Source organism: Natator depressus, chromosome 19, assembly GCF_965152275.1.
Source record: "Natator depressus isolate rNatDep1 chromosome 19, rNatDep2.hap1, whole genome shotgun sequence".
Taxonomy (NCBI): Eukaryota; Metazoa; Chordata; order Testudines; family Cheloniidae; genus Natator; species Natator depressus.
The window spans coordinates 6,674,383-6,692,517 of NC_134252.1; the positions used below are offsets into that span (position 1 = coordinate 6,674,383).

An 18,135-nucleotide genomic window follows, 5' to 3' on the forward strand; every position below is an offset into this window, starting at 1 on the left:
AGGGCGCGGCCGGGCCGGAAGTGAACGGGAGCCGCCATGGCCTCCGCGGGTGAGTTTCCTGCTTCCGGGGGCCACCCCCCACGACAGGGCCCGGCCCGGGGAGGGGTCCCCCCAGGGTGGTCCAGAGGGAGGGGCGGGGCCCGAGGGGAAGGGCCCCCCAGGCTAGGGTAGGGTGGGGTGGGGCGAGGGGGGCACAGGGGCTTCTTGTGCTGGGAGAAGGGAGAGGGTCCCCCGGGGGGGGCTTCCTGGGCGAGAAGGGCGCCGTGGTGTGGGGCCCAGGCGAAGGGGATTTCCACTGCTGGGGGCTCCCCACTGGGGAAGGGGCGGTTCAGGGGGGTCCTCAGTGTTAGGGGTGCAGGGGAAGAGGATGCTCGGGGGGGTCCCCAAGGGCGGGGGGGGGCCTCCACGGAGGAAGGGAAGAGCAGGCAGTTCCCCCTGCACCACGGGGGATTGACAAGGCTTCCCGTCTGTAATGGGGCCACCGAAGGGCCCAAGACAGTGGCTTCACTGACCCTGTAGACCGGGGCGGGCAAACTTTTTGGCCCGAGGGCCACAGCGGGGTTTCAGAACTGAATGGAGGGCCGGCTAGGGAAGGCTGTGCCTCCCCAAACAGCCTGGCCCCCGCCCCCTTTCTGCCCCCTCCCACTTCCTGCCCCCCTCAGAACCCCTGACCCATCCAACCCCCCCCCACACTCCTTGTCCCCTGACTGCCCTGACCCCATTTACACCCCCGCCCCCTGACAGCCCCCCCCCGGACTCCCACGCCTATCCAACCCTCCCCGTTCCCCATCCCCTGACACACACACACACCCAGAACCTCTGCCCTATCCAACCGCCCCCTGCTCCCTATCCCCAGACTGCCCCCCAGGACTCCCTGCCCCTTATCCAACCCCCCGGGCCCCTTACCATGCCGCTCAGAGCAGCATGTCTGGCAGCCGCATCTCCCGGCCAGAGCCACACGCGCTGCCCTGCATGAGTGCGCAGCTCCGCCGCCCAAAGCTTATGCTCCAATAAATTGGTTAGTCTCTAAGGTGCCACAAATATTCCTTTTTTTTTTGCAAATACAGACTAACATGGCTGTTACTCTGAAACCTCCCAGGCCAGGAGCTCAGGGGCCGGGTAGGACAGTTCCACGGGCCGTAGTTTGCCCACCTCTGTTGTATACACAAACATGCCCAGTTGTTCATTGAGCGGGTGCCAACTGCTTCCCAGGACATCACCTTTAAAGGGCATCAGGATGTAGCCAGATTTTTTAAAACTGCTCAACTCCTTTTGCTTGGCACACGCTGCAGGTTGCACAAATGCCGCATGGTTCCAGGCTGGTGGCATGGGGGGAGTGCCACAAATGTAAACTGATTTGTGTTTGATGCCAACACATCTCAAGCCTGCACTGACTGGGCCACAACACACTGCTAACAAGACCCCTAAAGTAATGTAGAGCCCAGCTTTCTCACTGATAGTTTATTTAACCTGCTTTCATGGACTGGAATAATCTGCAATAGTAACTGGACAGAAAAAGAACTGAAGCACAAATAAATGTAATAAACCTGCGTGAACATCACATAGTAACGTTTATTGCAAAATACTGCACCGTCAGCAGCATTCAAACAAGACTGTTCAGTGTTTTGCACTATTCTAAAATACATAATGCACCATAAAAGCGCAGAACTTTTTAACATCTCCCATTCTTTAGTGCTTGCAGATGTGATGATTGGGTTGCATTTATTGTACGGGAGCTGGTCACAACATTGTTAAGGTTGATTGTTATTTAGTAAATAACACTATGTTAATAACACAGATGTACTAAATGTGCTTGCTACATTACAGAAGACATCGTAAGAAAAGACCCCTACGCCTAGGAGCTTATAGTTGACCTCAGACAAATACTATGCTGGGGACTTTAGTTCTTTAGTTTAGACGATAGTTCTTTTGTGAGAGTTGGTTGGTAAGATCATTCCATAGGAGGCTTTATGGAAGAAATGAGGTTTAAAGAAGGATTTGATAGTTTGACTCACATGGAGTGAGAGACTTCCAAACAGGTGGGAGTGCATTGAGTTAGAGAGAGCAGTAAGGATGAGAGAGAGGGTAGAATGGGAGTTCTGGGTGCTTTTCACAATTGGGCTTTTAACACAGGAGAGAGGGGGAAAGTGAAGGAATTTGTGATGGTCACAGTGGCAGACGCAGGACTGATGTTCAGAACACAAGTTTAGTCGCAGAGCAAATGGCAAGTTCCACCCTGCACTACATGCAGCCACGGAGTTGGGATAATGTAAGAACTAAAGTGAGAAACTCATAGGACACAAATAACCCCTGAACTGTGGTGGTTTGTGATTGTGTTGCAGGGGAAGTGTCTGCACTGGTCCTAGTGGCTATTCTGTGGGGAGGGACAAACCCATTTTTGAAGACGGGGACAGAGGGACTGGAGAAGGTGAAGCAAATGAACCGGGTGCTGCAGCTGCTTGCAGAGATGAAATTCCTGTGCCTCAATTATAAGGTATTAGAACCCCCTCCAAACCATTCAGATAGTGCCAAGGGGGCCTCCTGGATGGAGATTGTTTTGAATGTCTGTGGCTTAATCTTAATCTGTGGCTTTAACATTAATTTTCTTGACCATTTAATTATATCTGCTCTGGGCTTGATGGTTTTTATTGGAAATTTAATTTTTATCCTTTGTGATATTCCATTTAGCTTGCATATGATACCACTTTTCCCATGAGGGTTTCAAAGCACTTTACACACATTAGTTAATTAAGCCTCATATCATTCCTGTGAAATAAGTGTTCTCTCTCTTTTACTGACTAGGAAACTGAGAAGTTATGAGACTGACCCAAATTCACACAAGGAGTCAGTGGCACAACCATAAACAGAGCCCTGTGATTTAACTGCTAGACCACACTTCCTTCTAGAGTGAGGAATAGGACAAATGAGTCCTGGTTCCTAATTCCCCACTCTAACAACTAGCTTCACTTCCTCACATAACATTCATGCTGTGTATATGGTCATTTCATGTGCAGTGACTGAATATGTTATGTTTTCCTTGTAGTACATGGTGCCATTTCTGTTTAACCAGTGTGGATCAATAATCTACTACCTCACATTGGCATCCACAGGTTAGTCCTTCCCATTATGTTTCAGTGTAGTGGGATAGCTGGGGCTGGATAAACAATTTCATCCTTGAGAAGTTCTGTGGCCCAGCCAAGAAATTAATTACACATATCTAGGCTTGGCAGAATGTATTATTTTTTAATTTTGACATAACATTGACATTTATTATTAAACATTTCTTGTATTGTTATCAATTTAAATTTTCACAATTGCAGAAAATTATGGGGGGTGTGACAGGCAATTATTTAATGACAGCCTTTGAGATGCAAAAAAATTAAATATTTATAATCATTAACACAGATTGTCACAACACATGTTAAAATATATAAAGTAAATTTCCTTAAAATATAGTAAGTTCTCAAGCAGCATTTTTCTCACTTTGCCTATCTGTAAATATTTTTTCATTGGTTTGTGTGTAAGGTGAAACCAATGTTTACCAACAAAAAATCTAAGCCTTCCAAGCCTACACATAACAGGATAGCAGCAGTTTTGCACTGGTAATGAGAAAGTGATTTTTACAAGATTTAGTTTTTAAACTGTGGTTAACTGATCATGTCAACGTTCCCTGTTCAATTTCAGACCTGTCCCTGGCGGTGCCTCTCTGTAACTCTCTGGCTTTGATAGTCACAGTAGTAACTGGGAAGACTCTTGGGGAAGACATTGGTGGTAAAAGTAAGTCATACTTCAGTGCAGTGCTTTTATATATGTGCTCTGCACACAGCTTGGCATTCAGCACCATACCTTGAACATCTAGATTACCATTGTTTGGTGTGATCTCTAGCTAGATCATGTAATGCTAGGGGCAAGATGTATGGTTAGTTAAATAGTTCTTCTTATCATAATTGCGGATGGATTTATTGAGGATCCCTCCCCTAGATATGTACAGAGTGATGATCTGGTTAATCCTACCTTCTCATGGATGGATATAAGATAACACTAGTCTGTGTGTGATCATCAGTTGCTGTTGTCTCACTGAGGGATTTGAAACTAGGTTTTAGACAACTCTACTCTGCTAATAGTAACTTAATATTTTTACATTAAGGAGCTACACTGGGGGTAAGCTGCAGAAGGTAAGAATGTTATCCTGTGAGTGCTTTAGGGGAGGGAAGAAACCAAGCAAATTGAAAGTGTGATGACATTTTGTTCCAATAGCAGCTTATTCAGCTTTCTAGGATTATCGTTGAGAGAGGGTGAAATTTGTAGATTTAGAGGCATCCTGTACAGTTCAAGTCACTGGGAGTTAAGGGTAACTGTACCTCAGGTTCAGGCCTTTACAAAATAAAGACATGTGAGCAGAACAGAACTGGTGAATACCCCTCTGGGCCAAGAAAGATGTTCTATAAAAACCTAAATTACCAATGAAGATTCTTCTTCCTCATCCCCTCCCTCAGTCCAGTGTGTGACACTAGATAACTTCATTAAATGGCTGCAAATTTGAGGTTGTTTGTAACTGACTCGGATGAGGTCCAGCTCCATAGGTCCATGCTAATAGCTACATTTGTCTTTAAACACAGCTATTGTTAGCACAGCATTAACAAGGTTTCCCTGACTAGAGCAATCAAGGACTTTTTTCCTAAGAACTGTGCTCCAGCCTCCTATACACACACACTATGCTGTCTGTAGTTTTATAATATAGTTAACAGATTAAAAAAAAACAACAACAACAAACCTCTGCACCGATGTGAGGAAGAGTGTCTAGAACCTGCTATTAACAACACTACTGAAATTCATCCAGAACTAGCATGTTTCTGATCATCTCTATCTAGCTAGTCAAACCACATCATCACTGTAGCATGTGAACGGAGGACAAGGCCTAACTGATTAGTGGTGAGTGCTCATGATTCCTCCCATTTTTGTATGTCCTGTCTCCTTAGGAGCAGTGGTAGGAATGCTGCTTACTATCTTGGGAGTTGCTCTATGTATAGCTGGTTCTGTGAACGAGTGAGAAACACTGTGACAGTGGAAGAAGAAAGAATGCGCAGAAGGTAATGCCATTGTTTGGGATAGGTACCCCTGCCTCTCTGGACCCAGATCAGCTGCCAGTGGTTTGGTCTAGAACCAAGGCAACGTGGAAGGGTGAATTTTGATACCTAAAGAAGAAGATTTCTGAAAACAGTTGTTGGAGTGTCTTTGCCTTTTCAAGGTTGAGGTCTTGTTCTTTTGGGGGCACAAAGCCTTGAATATTTGGGGTTTGAGCCCCCAATACTTAATTTACGTGCAGAATCCTACGCAAAAAATTAGTGTCCCGATCTTCCTCCGACCTCCCTTCTAAGTCTCCCAAAGTTCCACACTGCTGGAGTCCATGGTGTAATCTCCATTTATTGTACATCCCCGTGATGGACATGTTGACATTCCCACCCACACAGTGAGGGATTTGGAACCAGAGTTTACTCTGTAAAAAAAAAAAAAAATGTAAACAACTGGGTTGCAGAGTTGAAGGGTCATCTCATCACTAGGTAGTACACTTTAAAATCTGGGAAAAAAAAAAAAAAAACCTTTATATCCATCAGGGGAATATTTGACACGGGACAGCAGAAAATGGTTCACCAAGCTTATTTCCGGAGGTAGCTACTGCACTCAGACTCCGCACTGTACTCTAATTGCTACATCACTGTATTTCTAGAACCCAAAGGCTGAACAAACTAGATAGGTTCATACTCATCCCCTCCTCAGTTTTTCCAGAATGTCTTTTCTTCCGTGTGTGCCTCTTAGACTGTAAGCTCTTCAGAGCGGGGACTATCCTTAACTTGTCTTGTTCAGCACTTACTGGATAATAAATTATTACCAAATGCTCTGAGCCAATGTCCCTCCCGGATTGAGACTTACAACTTAACTGAGAACCCAGCTAGTCTCTCCGCTGCAGAGGTTTTTGGAAGGACTCCCCTTTCATGGGCGAGTAAAAGTTATTCTGTACAGTAAAAATTAATTCCTTCCCCCCCATTTCAGATACAAACCAGCTCCTTGACTGTGGAAATTAAAAAAATGTAGGCCCAGGCATTTCCCATCTTCCTCCCCAAGCACCTTCCCCAAGAAAGGAAGAAAAGTGTTTATATTAAAATTTATATTTTTAAAAATATATTATGAATGTGTCTGACTCATTGTTCAGCTGAAGCCTGCTTTACAAAGCCCAGAAAATGAAGGCATTCGTATTGTTTAAAACAAGCATTTTTTAAAATCCTTGGATTTGATCAAGGTGCTTATGATGTTATCCACCACTGCACAGAGAGTAAAGCTAACTTGATCTCCATTTCATCACAGTCACTTCATTAACTCTTTGGAGCTTCACACGGTCGGAGAAATGGCTCTTTCAGTTCTCTTCCTCCTCTGAGTCACTGCCGTAATTTCGCATTGTCAAGGCCTTCCGCCATCTGTCAGTGCTCCCAACCTTTCCCCATTTAAAGACAAAACAATACAAGTGACTTTTAATGTAACTAACGTGGTGTTGTAATAGTGGTTACAGTCAGGGTCTGGCATTAAGAATTTCTGGGTACTGTTCCCAGCTATGCCATGGACTTGCTATATGACCGCGGACTTCTTGTGCTTCAGTCTAAACACCTTTAAAATAGGCTTAGGGATTCTTGCCTACAGCACAGGAAGGCTATGAGGCTCAAATAAGTGTTTGTATAGCAATTTGAGGTCTGTGGATGAAAGGCCAACTACAACATCAGCATTTGCAGGAGGCAGCAGGGTACTCTTTGCAGACAAAGAAACGCTGCCCCAGCCTGTGAAGTAAATACAGAATACAAGGATCCAAATTCACTCCAGAGGCCAGAGTGCTTCATTAGGTTATTCTGATGTTAGCTAGGAACTGCTCCGATTTAAGTCTGAATTTTACCTTTGATCTTAAAAAGGAACAGGAGCAGTCCCATAACATATGCAATGGGACAAAATGCATTAACTCTAGAAATTCTTATGAAAACCAGTATAAGAAAAATTACTGCCCCCAAAGAGCAGGCACCTTTATAAAAACTCCACAAAACTGGGATTTTATTCATTGCAAAAGAAAAGTTGCAGACTGTTGCTGTTAAGTGATTGAAGAGATTTGTTACAAACGTGTTGAGCAGCTGATTGTGTGTGTGCCACAAGCATCCATACTTTGCATGTCTAAAAGCACCCCTTGCAATGCCTAATAAAATACTCCTGCCTCCATATTTAATAGAGGTGCAACCTGCAGAAACTTGGTCCCAGCATGCACTGCACCATCAGGACCCCAGTAGTCTTAACAGGCTGCATTATAGTATTAAAGATTAGGGCAGCTGCAGGCTGAGACATTCAGCTGCAGAGGCCAAACTTCCGCCACCCTTGGAGGACGCCAAGATTCAGCTGTCAATCTTTTACACATTCAAAATCTAAGCCTCTGATAAAGAGGTTTTTACAGTGAAGGTTTGTAACCACAACTACAGTTATACAAGGTGAGACACTAGCACACAGTAAGTGGCATAGCATTCCCCTGATACTGTGTGCAGTTATTTTGGTTTTAAGAGTTTATTGTATCAGTTGCTTTATAAATCACAATTAGGGGATAGCAAATTTGTGTCAGTTTAAGAATTTGTACTGAGTTACCCTCCTGTTAAATTAAAACCAGTTGCATCTTAGGTATCTAATCTTAACTTGCTTACTTTCACACTCTCTGTCTTACACACACACACACACACACACGTATACTGGACTGTTTAGCAGTACCTTGCTGTGAGGAGTCATTTTGCTTTTTGGTATAACTTCTTCCACAGTCTCGGCAGCTCTCTGGAGAAGAGAGAAAATAACGACAAAAATCAGGGGCAACCTATTTTATCTTTAAGTCTCTGCTCTGTTGGAGAACTGTATGACTCTTACAGCCCTGTAGAAAGGCCATCTCTAGAGTCCTGTGCAAATGCAAAAGTGTGGATCCACATCTGATTCACATCCACAAGAATCAACTCTCTGTATATGGCCGGGGAGGGGTGGGGGGTTGGATATAGGATCTGGAAGGTGGGGAAGCAGCCTCATAGGCTATGAGCTGCAGACAGCGGATTCCCTCCCTTTGAGATCCTATATTTAGAGCCCTGCGCGGATACAAAATTTGTATCCTCATCCGATCTCACAGTAACAGCCTGAGCTCCCAGACAGTTAGTAATGCAGGAGAGAAAAAGCCTTTTAGTAATTTACCAGAGAAAGTTATACCTCATACCTGATCAACAGGTAGCTCCATCTTTGTGTATTCGTCCTCCACAACTTCCTGGGCACCTCGCATCTCCTTCCTTGGGTCTTTCACTTTATAGACACTTCCCTCTTCTGTGAGGAGAAGAAAGATCTTAAGAGGGTATCACAGACACTAGCTGTGTCTTAGTGCAGCTTAAGCTATAGGAATGGCTAGGTCCAGTCTAGTGTTTCTGGGGGTCTTTCATCACTGCCTGCCATGTTGCTAGCACTGAGGAAATAGCATTAATAAGCTGTTAACCATGTTTAGAGAGTTTGATTTTATATAGCAAATCAGATTAAGAAAACATTGGGTCAGTTCATAAATCTCATTTAAAAAAATGTTCCTGACACAGTTACAGGGTGAGCTGCACCTCTGTCCCCTTTCTAGGTCTCCCAGACTTCCCCCCGTGCCCTGTTAGACCTCATGCCTTCATCTCTCTGGGGTGGAATCATGAATTTTTCCCACTCTTAGATCAGGTCTGAGCACTGACCATGCTTACCCAGCAGGTCCAACTGGGTTTGGTACCTGCCGTTCTTCCTTTCGGGAATCTGTGACCAATGGTGAATAGAGTGATCATACAGCCTTCTTAAACCAAAGTATTGTTTAACAGTAGGAACAAAGCACTTAGAGAAAAATGATTTTAAGACATCAGTCTATCTTACCTACACACTTACCATCCCTGGACGGTAACTGAGGCACGCCTAACTACTCCCGACACCCCAGAGGAGCCTATGTCAGTCTGGTTTCCTCAAACAGCTCCCCAACAACTCCTCCCCCTCCCGAGAGAGAAAGAGTTCCTTTTTAAACTCCTGTAGTGCTTTTGATCTCTAATTCACAGCCTTTTCCCCATCCTGGCATTATCTCTTAACAAACCTTAGGTGTTTACTAAGGGGATGGGGGGGTCTTATCTTGAACCACTGTGTTTCCTTCCTGCTTGTTTTCCTTGCAGCCCCCTATTAAACTTAACCAATATAGTCATACAGTAAACATCCAAATAACCAGGTCAACATAAAGGATTCGTAAGTTATTGCAGAGCAGCTCCACATCCACCACAGTTCCTTCCCTGGCTTGCTGGTAGGCGTTCAGACACATTTGCTTTTCACCTTTTATGCTCTTTAACTATTGCACCAGCAGATACAGCGGGGGTGCAACTCAAGGCAACTCCAGACAGAGTTCAGTATCTCAGCTTCACAACGACTCATGTCTCAAGAAAGTCTCGTTCATGGGGTGTTTGTTGAGGAGAGGAAGGAATGGAATTACAACAGCACTTAGGAGATACACTAGCCACTGTTCCCCTGTAGCACCTCCGAGTTAGACAGATTACTCCCTTAGCATCAAATTAAAGCCATTCCCTGTCATTCCTAAACATCCATAGTGATGTTCTTTACCTTGGTCAGGCCAGTGTTGCATGTTCCTGCTATTCTTCCTGTTTTGCCCTGCACGGACAGGCTTAGCATGGAAAACAGACTCTTCCTCTTTGCATGGATATTTCCCGGCTTGTCTGCGCACTGCTGGAGAAGGAATGGGGGTTTTGTCTTTCTCTTCGTTTCCTGTGGACTGCACCCTGCGATAGTCTGGCTGAAATTAACATTCACAATAACATCCTTAGTTTGTTTCTTAACCTAGGGCTTGTGAGAATGAGAGACTAATTCTACAGCACTAGTTATAGAGACACTAGGCCATCTGCCCAATATGGCCCCACCAGTACACCTCAAAGCTGGCTGGCAGGATCCCACAGTCCTGAAAACAAGGTTTTAATGCAAACTGCTATGCAGTTTAACTATAGTGGGTCACACCCAGTGCTTGCTATATTCATTACCTGCTGAGGTGGATCAATGAGGGCAGAATCGCTAGCTCCATCCTGGGAAGTGGCATAGCTTTTACCAAACTGAGAACAAGAACAGGAAATGTTTCAACAAATGTAACAAGACAGACACCCCTCCAAAAGGGCACGGCAGCCAGGACTTGTTGGGACAGTTCGTTTTCAGTGGAGTGCCCAGCTGACCCCAGCTCCTGTAGCTGAGATCCCTGTATGACCACTTCCTACTCACACAAGAACTCTCTCCTGTCCATTCCAAGATGGATTCTCAGAACAGCTGCCTTTATTGATCATAAAGTAGCAAAAAGAAGGGCACAAGCCCAAATTTGCAAGCCAGCTCTATGGAGCACTGTACAACAGAAAGGAGAACCAGATGGCCACTGGCTACACAAATGTCTCTTGCTGGTCACGAGCATGCCAGAGAAAAGACACCACAACCAGGACCATCCGAAAATAAGATCTGAAGAAGTCAACATCAAGGTCCCAAAATTAAGGAAGAAGGAGGTGCTTAAGGCCTGCTCTGGAAGCTTCTGTTGGATGAAGATAATACGCCATGGCAAAACACTAAGATCTACTAATGATCTTACTAGGGGGCTGCATGCTTCATTGCTTCTGTAGGCTGTGTTTACTGCACACACCAGGTGCTCCTTGCATCCCTCCATTCTCCCCGTGTGCCACCCTCCTCTATGTCAGGGACTCCCTGCAGCCCCCTCCACTTCTCCCCCATATCAGACCCCTTCATCTCCCCTTGCCCCCTGTGTGTGACCCCATTCTACCCCGTGCCAGGGCTACCCATTCCCCCAGCCATTCTTATTCTCTCTCTTTCATCTTTTCTCCCCTGTTCAGGATGGTCAACATTTTAAACTCAGTGGAGATCGAGACAGCGCTAAAATAAGCGGTATTATTAGGCTGGAATGTCCAAACAGAAAAATGCCATCGAGTTGATGTAAAGGCCTCACAAGCTCAGCCAGATATGATTATACTATAAAGAGCGGGCAAGTAAAGTGCCTTCATAGGGCAGCTGAGGAGAACGCCGCTATTGCTTAAAACAGAGAGAAATGAAGCAAAGATGGGCATTTCCAGCCAAGTCCCATTGCTGATATCCAGAGGATATTGTATCAGAATCAGTGTTGGGGGAAGCTTTTCTGTTGCATCCATTTACATGTGTCCACTATGTACAGATTTATGTCTAAACCAGCTTGACAGCTGGTCTGTAGCGTAAATGTAGCAGCCCACGCAGGCTGAGCTACCTACCCCGTGATTGTGGATCCTGCGTCTGTTATTTGGATGGTTCCTGAAACACAGAAAACTGAATCTCAGCATGTTGAGATCCAACATATTCAGCGACAGGGTGTGCGTCCATGGGATGCGCATGCACAAATATTCACCCTGGCATTTTTTTCCTTTTCCACATTCACAAGCAAGTGCAGCGCTGGTGAAAGGTGCTGGATTGACAGCCCTGGAGGTCTCTATTCTCAGAGCAGGCAGAGCACAGGTAGCATCAGTGCAGGCTCCCCCACCAGTCTGCCTCAGCCCTAATCTGAGCAGGGCGCTGACTCCATGACTGGACTGCTCTGCTGAGACGACCCGCAGGAAGGAGAATTCATGATGCTTGTGAAGAGCTGTTTGACTCTAAACTGAATCAACACCCACCACTCATTTCACACGGGCCACTAAACAGCCAGCAGGTGATTAAAAGAAAAAAGCTCTTAGTCACTGCTGACCTAGGCCAGATTTGAAGCACCATCCTAGAGGTGGAAGGCTCTATCCCACTGCCAATCCCAGACCAGCAAAATCTGCTGCTATTCTCAACTGACAACTGCTTTTTGGCCCTTGCTACAAGACTACTGGGAAACTGAGCCAACCAATCTTCTTCTGGTGCTGTGCTGGGCACGGGGATTTCATAGGGTGGTTTGTACATGTTAAAAACAGCCCCTGACACTAACATGCATAAAAAAACCCCAACAATTTTGTACTTGTATCATACTTGTACCCTGACTTCTATCATAATTCAGATTATTTTAATCCAAGGCCTCAGACACTCTCACAACAGAATCCTAATAATAAGGAAATTGATTTAAGTGTTCACATTTCCCATTTCAAGTTGGGAAATTTGACATGCAAACTCAATAAAAGCTGTTAAAGTTGTTGCCAAGATTCAGACAACACACACTTTTGCCAGGGGATGGGGGGAAGGGCTCCCAGGTTCCAATCACACCAGGAGAGCATCGCTGAACGTCGGCTCAACATTGCGGCATTTCTTTTTGAAGTGATTTTGGGTTAGTTCCAGCCATAGTTTTCAAAGGCGGCCACAGATTTTGAGCATTTCCAGTTTTAGGTGCCCAATTTGAGACACCTCAGGCTTTGGAGTTACAGGTGGCTCAGCAGCTCTGAAAATCAGGCCCCTACAGGTCTCAAACTGGGCACCCAAAAAGTCAGAGTTTTGAAAACTGGGGCTTGAGTGATTATTAAGTTACAGGAAGAATTAGTCATTTGTTCCCTTATTTCCCCTCTCCTCACTCCCATGCATAAATATGAAGATTATTTTTAAGTTTAGGACCAGCATAACGCACAGTCTCTAGGCCACAGGTACCTGCCTACCTACCGTAATGCCCGGTGCTTAGAATTCTCAGGCACCAGCAGCTCAAAGTAGGGCAGATTTTTGTACTTCTCCACCCCTATCGCCACATAGTAATCACCGTTCACCAACTCCTTGCCACTGGAGACTGGGACTCCATCCAGCCGGCAGAGTCTATGGGAGAAGATAGCAAGGGATTTAAAAAAAGCATGGGAGTGGGGCGGGTGAGGGAGCAGCAGCAAATGATCCTGCTTGGGTGGAAGTACACCCTGTGGTCAGAACATAGAACACAGGCCAGAGTATGGGCCAATCTCACGATTGGTGGAGGTCTGCTGAAGTCAGTGGAGTTATTACACCACTGTGAATGTGGCCCAGTGTGTTTCAGCTAAGTTATTTACTGTTCAAACTGTATTTGTTCAGTAAGATTCCCCTTCCCCCCATACACATAAGGCATAATATGAGGATAATGATTTGCTTATAGTTCTTTTCACCTGAGCATAATGAACATTAACTCTCACCAAGCCCCCAAGAGGTAAGTATTATCCCCATTTTACAGAATGTAAAACTTGAGTACCAGGGCCAAACAGCACATCAGTGGCAGAAACAGGATTAGAACCCAGGTGTCCTGACTCCTGGTCCTCTTGTGCTAACCACTAAACAGTGTAAGGGGACACAGTATAGACCAGATGGACATGAGGTAAGGAAAACCAGTAGTGCCTCTTACGGATACCCACTTTCGAACAGCTCCACTGCGCAGGTTGGCTCTCTCCGTCAGCAGGCCCAGGATGGCGTCCCACTCCTGCAGGGTGCTCTTGGAGAGCAGCAGTCGGAAAGGGGGGCTCAGCAAATCCCCATTCCGGAAAACACTTCAATAAAAGGGCCAAGAAAATATATGTGATGAACCTGTGTTTCCAGCCCCCTGTATCTGTACACCCAACCCCCATGAACAAATAGCCAACTCCTCTAGAACTTTCCAAGCCAGTAGCTCTCCAATAGCCACACAATTAACCAGCTCTTTATTATTGGGTACACAGTGGTTGAGCCAAAGGGTCCCAACCAGGATTGGATCTAGGTGTTGTACAAACATATGAGACGGTTCCTTCACCAAAGAGTTTATCATCTAAAATAACAACAGATGAAGAGGCAGGAACAGAATACAACGTAGGAGCAGAGTGAACAAGGCAATGATAGAGGAAAACCACAAATGTACTTATCTCGCCTTTACCCCTAGGAACAGACAATATATGAAGGGTGGAGGAAAGGGAGGCCATCAAAATGTGGACAATGTTTACCCAGGCACATGTTAAAATTTTCTTTTAAAAGATATATATCAACTATAGCCAACAACCCCCCCTCCTGCCCATTGTCAGCTGGGCATTTAATTGGAGACACCATGGAAGAAGTGGGCCTTGAGGAGGGATTGGAGAGTGGTGGCTTTATGGATCAGCTTGGGGAGAGCATGCCAAGCTCAAGGGGCAGCATGAGAGGAAGCACAGAGATGGTTGTGGGGGGAGCAACAAAAAAGGCTGGCACTGTTGGCAGAAGAAGCAGAAGAGATAAGAGTGGATAAGTAGAGTGGCAGAGTTGCAAAGAGCCTCAAAGATGAGGAGAAGACTATGATCTCAGCAGGAACCTGTTGAATGGACTGGAGATAGCCTATAATGCCAGACTCTCGAGGTCAGACATACAGATAGTGTGATCTCCAGTTAGCGTGTCACAAATTTCCTCCCCGTCAAGACAGATCATCTCAAGGCACAGCACGCTGGATTCAGAAGAATTTAACAGTGAGGTCTCAGCCTGTAATAATCCACATGCACAGCCAGTGCTTCATATATTGGACCAAACTGTGCTCGCAGTTTACACTGTTGTAAATCCAAAGTTAACCTAGTTGAAGCCAATGTGGTTACACTGGATTTACACTAAATTGGTATCTGATCCAATCAGTTAAAAGCCCAGGAAATTCTGGTACTAATGGGGCTTTCCATGCTTGTTCTGTTTCAGAAGATGAAACAATTGTGCTCATAGAAAACCATTCCACACATAAGGCTGCAAGATTCATTTAACCCAGGGCTAGAGGAGCAGGGCCCAGAATATATCCAGCTACAGAGGGCTGGTCATTGAAGAGGAGGGGTCCCTTACTTCTAAAGAATGACTTAGTCCTTATAGGGAGGAACTTGCTCTCAATGAAGGAGGCATAGGTAGAAATAGCAACTAGCTCTGGGAGGGACCAGGGCAGGAATATACCCCTCCAAAGTCAGTTTTCCCCAGTTCCTGAGCTCTGGGACTCTGCCTCCAGCCTCCCCAGATCTCCTGCTCCCGAAGGGAATCTTTAGAGAAAAGTCAAAAGGCACTCACTGTATAATGCAGGGCAGGTGGACATTCTTCTGCCATCGCACTGCCATGTTCAGCTTCTGGGGAACAACGGGGCGGATCTACAGGCCAGATTCAGCGCACACAAATGTCACTCAAACGCAAAGCTTAGGAGCTGCCTGCCAGGTTGGACTTCCTAACTTGCTGTATGGTCTCATTCCTGCTAGGTGGGGCTTGTTGGCCGGCAAGTCCTGGAGAGCCTCTTCAATCACTCACTCACACACTCAACAAATGGGTTGGCAAGGCCAGGTGCATAGGGTTGCCAGGGTTAAGTCTGTGTATAGGTCTAAGTGTTAATGATGGTGATGGAATGTAAACAAAGGGCTCAGATCTGCTGGCAGTCACCCAGGGGATGTCCCATTGACTCCCAAAGTGCTTTCAGGGCCTTCATTCTTAGGCACCCACATTTATTCCTGTCACCCACACCCACTTTTTCCTGACTCCTGCGCATTGTGCACAACTGCCTCCCCTGCTCGGTTTAGGATTGACATTCTCAGTTCCATTGATGTTTAAATGGGGGTGGGGTCGGAGCGCAGCCAGCTGCTGGTTCTGACAAGCTTATTTATGAGCTGTGGATATTTTGAAGAGATTGGCAGGAGAGCACCCCATACTGCTTTCTCTACAGCATTAGTCATGGTGGGAAGAATGTCACATACTCAGGTAGATCTCACACTGCCCTCCTCCCCCCACATCCTTCACCACCAGGCCCTCATGTAGGGAGTGGTTAGAGGAAGAGAAACACATGCAACCAGCCTTGTAGAAAGTAATTCCTGACAAAGTTCTCCCGTCCTCTGCTACTAGCAGGTGGTGTCCTAATCCCTGACCGAGCCTTACATTCTGCTCGCTGTTTGAACAAGGCAACCACCTGTCTCCCACACGGACTCACCTGCATGCCATTTTTTTTCCTGCTCCCACTGAGCTGCTTCATTCCAGGGTTTAAATAGCTGTAAAAACACAGGCAAGAAAATCATCAATACACACCTCTTCTAACCCCCAGCATCCTAACCTGGGGAGAACTTCATTTGTATGTGTTAAACTTAATACCTTATTCTAAGTCTCATCAGCATGAATAGAAGTGAAACTGTGGACTAATCAGGCTACAAGAACAAAATTCTAGCTGGTTTTTAACTGATTATGATCACAAGATGGTTATGTCTAGTGTTTACTTCTTTAGAGGTCAATACCAGCAAGAACTGGACCAATGTTAACGGGTTAGGTCACTTCTCAGCTGATAGTTCTTGGCTTCTGCAAATATCTGTATGCCAGTGTTGCCTACATTCACGCTGCAGCCATTCACATTGTATATACAACTCTCTGCTTCCCAAGTGCTTATCAGCAGGAAATCATCATTTCTTCTGGTTGTCTCTCCCCATCTGCCCTCCAGAATGCTAGACTAACCAACAGCTGTTATAATGAAACAATTCTCAGCCAAACAGGCTGAGTTCCAGATACCACATATGCCAACTTCACATTTTGGTGAACATCATGTTTTATCCCTTGAGCGAGACATTGACCAAGTCTCCAAGCACTGGCCAGTGTTGCTCAATAAATACAGGTTGACAGTTTCTTCCACAATATTTACTTACTCAGTCCAATTCATCCCTCATGAATCTTCACTGACTCCAAAGGAGTTATGCAAGGAATGAATCCAGCCCACTATATTTTAGGCTGCATTTGAAAAATAAATACACATTTGGAAATGCCTGCTCCATGCAGAACATAAGAAACCTGGTAGAATGGAGATGATGCATCAGTGGCTGACATTTCTAGGGACGGACACTTGTGATGGAAGCCCACAGCAGATAGCCCCAGCTAACTCCCACTGAGCTCCCTAAGACACAGAGCTGTGTGTAATGCAACATAATACTGCACAGCACATACCAACATCCTGCCAGAACATACATTTTTCTGCAGATATTTTCTTATTCTTGTAATGTGAAAGATCACCTTGATTTACATTTCCAGTCTCATCCAGCACATCTTGGAATATTCACACCTGATTCCAATGAGTGAAGCAATTAAAAAGGACAGATCTCTTTCTTCCCAGTTTCAGGCTAACACACAGCTGATTGTTGCATGCCCTTTAAAATCCCGAATATTAAACTTATTTAAAGTCCCTTTAACTTCCCCAACTATTAATTTTAAGGGTAGATAATCTGATGGGAAGTGAAAACCAAGATTACTGACAAGTTGTTATATTCTTTTGTGCCACACAACCGGCTACACTAAGATTTTCTTTCGATAAAGACTGGTTCTTATGCATGGTGAATGAGGCATGCACGAGAGCAGGAATGAGCTGGCTCTGTCAATCAAAACAAGGTAAGACTCTAAGCTCAGCGCTGTCAGCCATATTTATGGCAAACTAAACACACTGCATGAATTTCTCATGCACCCCCCATTACCCGCTCAGTGTCCAATTTCTTTCCACACTCTGCCTCTTAAACTCTCGACAGAACATAACACACACACACAAGTGCTGTCTGTTTTCAGCTGCACAGTTACCTCTTCCTTCCCCAATAGCCACACGGGGATAGGTATCTAAGGTCACTTATCAAGTCCCGAGACTGAAGTAACAGTTTGATCTACTCACTTTAGCTTTTTGAACCGCTCAAAGCCAGCTGCCACATACGGGCATCCATTCTGCAGCTCCTCTAGCTCAGTGACCCGGTGGCCCTGCCTGGGGGTGTAGATGTTCCTCACAGCTACAGAGGCATGAATGGTGCTGGTCACCTCATTCAGAAACGCTTCAAAGGTCAGGAACTGGCGCTGGTTCACCACAAACTTCCTTCCATGGAAGAAGGAGTCTCCATTGCGATATACCATCACATTCTTGGCCACAGGGGCCAGAGCGATTGTGCTAGAGCTCATTCCTCTTGAGCTGCGTCCACCCCACTGATCATAGAGAGATAAGCCGATCAGCACGGGGCAAAGGCTGGAAGAGGAAAACCCCAGCAACCCTTGTGCTAAGCACAAACCCTTGCTGGCTGTCTCCCTTTGTGCTCCCTCTCCCTTCTCAGAGCTGTGTTCTGAAAGGGACTCTTGACGTTTCCATGGCTGCAGGCCCAGCAAGAGGAGGGAGTTTTG

The 18,135-nt window shown here is 45.6% G+C and overlaps 2 protein-coding genes across 5 annotated transcripts; one reads left to right on the top strand and one right to left on the bottom strand.

The window, feature by feature from the left end:
• The first annotated feature begins 5 nt into the window (after nucleotides 1–5).
• Nucleotides 6–7,748, top strand: TMEM234 (transmembrane protein 234). Of its 2 annotated transcripts, XM_074934527.1 has the most exons (5): nucleotides 6–49; nucleotides 2,343–2,494; nucleotides 3,044–3,110; nucleotides 3,685–3,777; nucleotides 4,980–7,748. In XM_074934527.1, exons 1-5 carry the CDS (start codon nucleotides 37–39, stop codon nucleotides 5,048–5,050), a joined length of 396 nt encoding a protein of 131 aa, XP_074790628.1. In that variant the 5' UTR covers nucleotides 6–36; the 3' UTR covers nucleotides 5,051–7,748. The 2 variants fall into 2 exon arrangements, with proteins under 2 accessions (XP_074790628.1, XP_074790627.1); XM_074934526.1 differs by lacking the exon at nucleotides 4,980–7,748 and having other exon boundaries at nucleotides 3,685–3,974.
• DCDC2B (doublecortin domain containing 2B) lies at nucleotides 3,293–18,050 on the bottom strand. Of its 3 annotated transcripts, none has more exons than XM_074934520.1 (11): nucleotides 17,642–18,047; nucleotides 15,938–15,995; nucleotides 15,037–15,113; nucleotides 13,416–13,547; nucleotides 12,709–12,855; nucleotides 11,358–11,397; nucleotides 10,104–10,172; nucleotides 9,673–9,862; nucleotides 8,273–8,376; nucleotides 7,789–7,848; nucleotides 3,293–5,497 (listed from the first exon to the last, which is right to left on the bottom strand). In XM_074934520.1, the coding sequence occupies exons 1-11, from the start codon at nucleotides 17,917–17,919 to the stop codon at nucleotides 5,312–5,314; spliced, it is 1,341 nt and encodes a 446-aa protein (XP_074790621.1). In that variant the 5' UTR covers nucleotides 17,920–18,047; the 3' UTR covers nucleotides 3,293–5,311. The 3 variants fall into 3 exon arrangements, with proteins under 3 accessions (XP_074790621.1, XP_074790622.1, XP_074790624.1); XM_074934523.1 differs by lacking the exon at nucleotides 3,293–5,497 and adding an exon at nucleotides 5,507–6,490 and having other exon boundaries at nucleotides 17,642–18,050; XM_074934521.1 differs by lacking the exon at nucleotides 10,104–10,172 and having other exon boundaries at nucleotides 17,642–18,046.
• Between the last annotated feature and the right edge of the window lie 85 nt (nucleotides 18,051–18,135).

Excerpts from the sequence above, each read along its gene's own strand:
- DCDC2B (XM_074934520.1), bottom strand. The coding sequence starts at position 17,919 with ATGAGCTCTAGCACAATCGCTCTGGCCCCTGTGGCCAAGAATGTGATG. Across the intron at positions 13,548-15,036 it reads CACCTGCCCTGCATTATACA|TGTTTTCCGGAATGGGGATT; the intron begins GTGAGTGCCTTT and ends CTTTTATTGAAG. Across the intron at positions 11,398-12,708 it reads TCTAAGCACCGGGCATTACG|GAACCATCCAAATAACAGAC; the intron begins GTAGGTAGGCAG and ends TCTGTGTTTCAG.
- TMEM234 (XM_074934526.1), top strand. Across the intron at positions 2,495-3,043 it reads TCCTGTGCCTCAATTATAAG|TACATGGTGCCATTTCTGTT; the intron begins GTATTAGAACCC and ends TTTTCCTTGTAG. Across the intron at positions 3,111-3,684 it reads CCTCACATTGGCATCCACAG|ACCTGTCCCTGGCGGTGCCT; the intron begins GTTAGTCCTTCC and ends GTTCAATTTCAG.